This window comes from Solenopsis invicta, chromosome 5, assembly GCF_016802725.1.
Source record: "Solenopsis invicta isolate M01_SB chromosome 5, UNIL_Sinv_3.0, whole genome shotgun sequence".
NCBI lineage: Eukaryota > Metazoa > Arthropoda > Insecta > Hymenoptera > Formicidae > Solenopsis > Solenopsis invicta.
The window spans coordinates 2,727,918-2,735,588 of NC_052668.1; the positions used below are offsets into that span (position 1 = coordinate 2,727,918).

At 32.9% G+C, this 7,671-nt stretch overlaps 1 protein-coding gene and 1 pseudogene across 1 annotated transcript; one reads left to right on the forward strand and one right to left on the reverse strand.

Moving 5' to 3' along the window:
• Nucleotides 1–485: 485 nt before the first annotated feature.
• Nucleotides 486–2,779, reverse strand: LOC120357693. Its single transcript, XM_039448903.1, has 4 exons — nucleotides 2,549–2,779; nucleotides 1,666–1,810; nucleotides 1,127–1,399; nucleotides 486–979 (listed from the first exon to the last, which is right to left on the reverse strand). Exons 1-4 carry the CDS (start codon nucleotides 2,777–2,779, stop codon nucleotides 486–488), a joined length of 1,143 nt encoding a protein of 380 aa, XP_039304837.1.
• Nucleotides 2,780–4,236: 1,457 nt separating this feature from the next.
• LOC113002674 lies at nucleotides 4,237–6,657 on the forward strand (annotated as a pseudogene).
• Nucleotides 6,658–7,671: the final 1,014 nt, after the last annotated feature.

Sequence of the window (7,671 nt, forward strand, 5' to 3'; positions counted from 1 at the left end):
CCTAAAGCAATATAAGTCTAGTTCTCTTGGCGACCTCCCTCCGCGTCCTGGTCCGTCCGCACTCACGTACGGCCCCGTGCGCGGAAAAAGACGGGTCGTTACAAGATAAATACGTTTTTAATGATAAAAGAAAAGCTTGTTCAGATTCTGTGCCAGTAAAAGCTTCTTTATGTTGTTTTTTACTGTTTTCATTAGAGGAATTAAATACATCAAATAAATTGTCCATATTTTCAATGAATTCAGCTGTAGCAAGAGCATCGGATGGTAAAAGACCTAGCGTTACAAGTGTTCTTAAAGCTGAAGCAACAGATGCACTTAAAACTTGGACGGCATATTTGACTTTCATTTTCTCAAAATTAGTAGGTCGAATATGAGAATTAGTGAGTTTTGGTGCTAATCAAAATTCTCTTTGAGCGTCTATTGCGTACAATTGTTCTACGTAAACCCAAGAAATTTTATTTAAATGTGCATATATTATATTATTGTTAGAAATTATTTCTAACAGCTTTTTGTACGTGTGGAGGATCAAAAAAATAAGCAATTTGTTCATTATTTATGAAAAAATATGGAGAATCTGTTGTAACATTAAGCAACTTTTCTAATTGTATAAAATTGTTACCCATATCTGTTACAAATGCAATCACTTTAAGTCCAATTCCTTGCAATTTACTAAGTACTTCAGTAATCACATTTTTAAGCTTATCAGCTGAAAATGTAGAATGTAGAAAATAATAGCCCAGAGGTTGTTTCCATGATTTGTACATGCCTCTAATCATTAATAGAGCAACATTGCATGCAGGAGAGAAAGACTTGCCATTTCCTGTATCCTCAAATCCGATTACTTCATCTTTACTGATATTGTAAAACAAATTTGCTTTGAGCGATGCTTCATCCATGCACAAAATACAATATTTGTCGGTAGGAACAGCAAAAGTACTTATTTTGGTTCGTAAAACATCAAATAAAAAGTCATGCAAGCCTGGTGAAATTTTAAAATTGGTTATAAAACGTTGCAAGGTTCGTTTTGTTGGCAAAATAAATGTTTTGCTTAATAGTTGATAGCCTTTTGCACTATTAAAGTACATGCCGAAGCAAAAATCTTTAAAATCTTGTGTATATTTTCTACCTTTTTTTAAATACTGATTTAAACGAGCTTGTGTTTTAACAAACTTAGCAAGAGGTTCTGGTAAAAAATGATCTGTCAAATTTAAATAATGTTCAATGGTACTACAGTCCTGAATCTTAATTTTTTTCTTTATATCTGTTTTTCTTTGCAACCTTTTTATTTTCTTTTGCAGCATTACGTTTCTTTTCCTTAATAACTTTTTTTGTGGTGAATTTCTTGATAAATCTGTTTGTGTTTCTTTACTTTCCGAAAGAATAGATTTATCTCTTTCATCTGCAAATAAATTAAAAAATATATGCAGGTCCATGAAGCTTTATAAAATATCAATAAGTAGGCCAATTAAACAGAAATTATACATTATTTTATACTAACACCTAAAAAGTTTTACTCGTTTTATTGGCTTACTTATTGATATATTATTAAACATAATATTAACTTTTTATACATAGAAGTAATTAGAATTGGACAGGCATGGAAAACATATGGAAAGTATGCAATAAAAAATGATGTTGATAACACATCAGTCTTAAATAACTGACCTGCTTTTAATGGTTCCTGACAATTAGGCTGATTGGGTATTACATCGCTTGAAATAGCTTCCATTGTTTGTGAATTATGGAATGATGGTTCTTTTGTAGGAATAGCATTTGGTTGAAGCCTGTTTCGCGAATCATTCAGGAACATCTTTTGAGAAAAATGTAAACTACAAATACGATAATTTCTATGTAGTTCCTCAAATGTTTTGTTTATGAGATCCTGACGTCCACAAGCTTCTATCCAAAGCTTACTTCTAAAAAATTGTTTAATGTATTATATCTACATATTTATTAAAGGATTTGAGTTTTATACATGCAATCAATATACAGCACACTAAAATAATTAGAATTATTTAAAAACTTTGAAGATTAATTAATCTATATTGATATCATTGTGTACATGTCTTGTGATAAATTTTTACGTAATTTTAACTTTAATGCGGCGTCTACAATGAAGTCGTACAGTCGTAATTTCAGTCGCAATCGTTGCGACGGACCAATCAAAGAAGAGAATATATGATTTCACGACCGCTCCTGTGACTCTACGATCCCATTGTAGGCGCCGCATAACATACCTTTCAACATCCTTAGGAAATCGAAAGAAACTTATTTTATTTTCTGTCAGTCCAGAAATATTTTTGCATGTAGCAAAAGCACAAGAACAGCCTCTTCTTGCATTCATTTTAAATAATAATAATAAAATTATAATTATAATATAAAATTTTCCTTAGCTGTACTAATTTTTCTTCTTATTTTATTTGCGGGTATATCGTCGCAGTTTAGTGCAGTTTGACTACATATGTGATATTACGTGATATTGTTATGACAGTCCGCCATATTCTTGATTGTACAGCCAACGCATGCGCAGAAAAAATTTGACCCATACTTTTCTCGCACTGTCGCTACTGGATATACTGTGCCAGCACTGCGTACGCTCGCGAGCATGCGTTCGCCAGGCGCCAGTTCGCGCTATCGCGCCAGTTCGCGCTATCGCCGCGGGGTGGCGACGCGGTCGAGCGTGGCCGTTTTCTTGTGGACAAGATGTACTCAATAGGGAATATAAGGGCGCTTGGAACCGAGACCAGCTGATCTCTTGCTTTTGTGGAGTGAACCCCATACGGGCCTTTTTTTTTACGTAGCATAAAGGAGTGACGTAACCTTTTCCTCGTGGAGTACTCCGTACTCCTTATTGACCGACTCCTCCCAGGGTTGGCGGCTCCGGCAGTCATTTCTGATTCTGCCGCGAAAATACCTGAGTTTACCAAAGGGCCTCTCCGTTCGATTGCAACCGACATCCCAGCGGTCAAACAAGATCAATCTGGAGCCTGACGTAATATTGCCTTGAAGGATCATCCTAGTATCACTCCCGACGGAGCCGGAGTCTCAGTGGCTGGTAAATCCACGTGTTTCTTGGAGAACTTTGACATTGACTCAGACAACACCGCTGGAGATACCTTGGGCCATCATCATCGCCCAGGCTAGTAACGCGGAAAGTCTCCAGGACGACTACGGGTCAGTTTTACAATTTAGTTTAACCGGAGTTTAAACCCTAAACTTGATTTACGGTAAATATTGCGTCCCACAACTGTCTTAAACCTCGGTTAACGTTGTTAAACTGCGGTTAAAGTTGAACGGCGAAATTCGGGCGTTTAAGGTAGATAACCGAGGTTTAATACTGCAGCGCTACTGCTTTCAGCGTAAACTTTCGAGTATTGTGTTTCATGGTTGATATCCCCATGGAATTGTAAAAAGGTTATGTTGCAAGATATGGCTCTGAAATATGTGTTAACGTCATCTGACGATGAAGATTTTGTGCAAATAATAAATCGACGCCCGAGAATAATTAGAAGGCCGTCATAATTTGAAGAATTTGGTGACATTGATTTTCATGCTCGATTTCGCTTAACCAAGGAATCTGTTACTATAATCTTAAGAGAAATCAAAGAAGAAATTTCTCATAAAACAGTAAGAATAATTTTGTAATATTATTAAATTAGTACTTATAGATTACATACTATAATGACGATGACCAGTGTTTTTCCAAAGAACAGTGTTTTTATTTCGAGTGGCTGTCTTTTAGATTTATTTATTTTTTTCAAAACTTAATTTCGTCTTTTATTCTAATCTGTTGTTCTTTATTTTATGAGAAATTCTTTTCTAATTAGTGTTCCAATGTTTAATATACTTAATAAAGTGTAAATTTTTACAGTAACAATTGAATTTAATTGTTTAGTTCAAACTGATTTGGAAACATGTAAGAAGAAAATTTTAAAACTTTTAAATTTGTTCATTATTTTTTTAAAGAAAATATGGTCATCGTAACTATAACTGAATACAGTAGTAATAAAAATTAATTATAATGAATTTAATAAAGTCAATAACAATTATTAATGCACAGAGCACTCCATACAACATATATTTACAGAATTTTTCAACAATTTTGCAGAAATATTGTAAATATTGGAACAAAATTATTGAAATGTTGCAACATTGCTACAGCATTGTCGGAATACTGCAATATTTGGTGTTGTATGGGCTATTAACAAAATTATGGTAATTGTATGTTTAAGTGCCTCAACGTATAAAAAATTTGTAATATATTTTATATTTTAACAATTAGTGAATGTATAAAAAACAAAAAAAGTAATATAAATAATAGACTTAAAGCCCATTTGTATGGGCTTTAAGTCAATGAGCTAGTTGTTGCTAATAGATTAATAAACAAATTAAATTATGGTACGTCATAACATAATAATAATATGTATGCGTTGCAGTTTTTGGTATTTACACATCTAAACTCTGTACAAATTTCAATTTATTCGTCATAATGATTATACCTGTCATCGGCACTGAAAAAGATCATTATTATAACATTGAAATATTTATCTAAAATATACATGTTTATCATATATACATGTAATTATTACATTACTATTATATCATTGGTATAAAATTTCATATTACAATTGTTAAAAATAATTTGCTTGGCTTAAAGCCCATATGAATGTTTATTACTGAATTTTATTCAAAACGAGCCTTTTGTATTATTTTAAGTTAATTGAAGCAAAATTGGTTATGTTATTTAGAAATAATGCAGTATCTCGAATAAATCAGCTCCTTTTGACATTGAGGTTTTATGTAACGGGAAATCACATGTTATCAGCTGCGGATTTTTCTTGAGTAAGTAAATCAACTGCTCATAGAGTTATTCATCGGGTGACCAACGCGATTGCTCGTCTTAGACCAAGATTTATTAAGTTTCCTATTCTTCCTGACGAAATAAAAAGAGAGCAAATCAAGTTTTTTGATATTGCACGATTTCCAAGAGTAATCGGTTGCATTGATTGCACTCATGTAAAAATACGGTCATTTGGTGAGTGATATGAATATAATATATAAAAATTATATTTGTGATAAAAATATTAGCATAATGATATTTGATCATTATTCATTGATTGCTAAAAGTATTGACTAAGAATACTGATTGTGAGATTATTCTTTACAGGTGAAAACGACGCTGAATATTTTAGAAATAGAAAAGGGTATTTTTCTATTAATGTACAAGCTATCAGCAATGCAAATTTAGAGATAACCGATATTGTGGCTTGCTGGCAAGGATCCGTACACGATGCTACAATATTTAACAATTCTAGAATACGTGCTTTATTTGAGGCTGGAACTTTTGAAAATTGTTTTCTTTTGGGTGATGACGGTTATCCAATTCGTTCGTATCTTATGACTCCTTTACAAAATCCACGAGGCAGAACAGCTATATAATGAATCACACATACGAACACGTAATATTGTTGAGCGTCTTTTTGGAATATGGAAAAAAAGATTCCCTATATTAGCACTTGGATCTTGTTTTCAAAAAGTTGCAAAAGTACTACCAGTTATCGTTGCAACTACTGTATTGCATAATATTGCTCGGCGTGCTGGAGATCAATTACCACCAGATGATTCTGATTTTCATTTGCCTGCTCCATGGGAACATATCTTAGAAAACAGAAATATACCTTGCAGAAATAATGCACAGAATAATAACATGCTTTGCAGCATGTATTAATCAAAACAATTATTTTCAAAGGTAAAACAGATATACTATAAATTAGTAGCTAGGAAACTTAAAAATAGAAAATATTATTTATTGTAGTTGTTTCAAAACTGTAAAATAAAATTATACAGTCACATTGTTATTAATATTTTACTTTTTTCAGTTTGTTGTAGAGCACTCTTGGTGGTTGAATAAATATATATACAGAGAGGAAATATTGTCAATCGTCACGCAGAACACCCGTGATTCCGATAAAAGCAATTACATTTTTACATATAAATTATAGCAAGGAGTATCAGATGTACAATATCGATAAACAGCGAGTCATGAAGTGGTGAATGAACTGCGCGAAGATGAACAGAGACTTTCTACGAATAAAGCCGATCCCGAATGTTTTGTCAGAAGAATGTTTTGTTGAAGAATCACTCGATCGTCGTTAGCAAAAACTTGTAAATTAGGAAACTTAAAAATTAATAAAAATGCCATTTATTTTTATTCATATATGCTTAGTACAATAATCTTTGCCAATATTTTAGAAATATGGATTAAATTAATATATTTAGTAAAAAAAATTATATATACCTGTTTTAAAAATTTTACTTCGAATTTCTGCGTAGTGTTTACGAGTCTTTTTCTTGAGATTATCCTAACAGTTTTTCAAAGAATTTACATCCTGATGTTCTGAGATGCATTTACTGTTAAATTCACAGGTAACGTTGATCCAACAATTTTCTTTGTCCTTAATACTTATGTTGTCAGTTTTTTTATTTTCAATAATGTTTTTTTCCTATTCTATTATTTCAACAAGTTTTAATTTTTCAAGATTTGAAAAATTGGATATTCTTTTTTAGCAGATTTTACTTTACAGGACATTTTGTACTTTTTTATATAAAATTTGTATAAGTAATAATAAATACTTTGCGTACATAATCTTAACTAAATCTCATGCCTTGGTGTATAGAACCTGTAATATCCCTACAAATTACTGTACGAAATTTAAGAAAAATCAGACGTTCATTCGGGTCCTCTCTCAGAGTATTGTTTTACCTCAATTACAAAATAAACTGGCTTGCCCGATAATGTTAACATATCTATAAATTAATCGAATTAAAATTATTTTCTAATACAGATTATTTTAATAAGTAATTAAAGAGATTTATATTTATTTTTTAATTAAAATTATGTCTCTATGTAAAGTAATAGTCCCACAAATTAAAGCTAAAATATATTGCCGTGATGACATAATTTTAATTTATTACTGTACAGAAAAAAATTAAATGTCAGCTCAACAATTCATTGTTTCATATATAAGCGACAATATAAAAGCTTCTTGGAGGAATTTATGATCTTAAACAGACATAATTTGCTTAGATGAAGAAAATTTTTTTCTTCGTGTAAGTGCCGTAATGACATAATTTTAATTTATTATTAAAAATCGTAATTCTATTTACATTATTTTTCAAACGAATATTCGTATCCGAGTAAATTTCTTTATACAATTAAAAATTACAACAGCGCGCGACAAACCGCGGTATCCCGTATACCGATCGTATAGGCGCAAGGGATACCATTTCTGTCAGTTTCTCGAGCGCCTCGATTCTGTGTTTTCTCTCTCGATCCAGCGTCGAGCAAGGAAGATGCGGTATCGAAACGCCCCTCACTACTTTCTGCCGGCACCCCAACCTCCTCTGCGCTGCCGCGAAACACGTATGTGCGCGTCTCGCGTAGCTCGCGTATGTGCAGCAACCAAGCGTCAGCGCGGAGAGACACCATTTATGCCGGTGCGTGTACACAAGCAGGTGATTCCAAGACAAATTTCTCCAAACTCGGAATTCCTGTTTACAAGTCGGGCGGTTTATTATTTGCTCGGCCTTGCCGAGGGTCATGGCCGCGGTCGCGACGACGGGTGCGCAAGCCCGACGGTGACGTAGTCGCGTGCGGTATAGTTATACTTC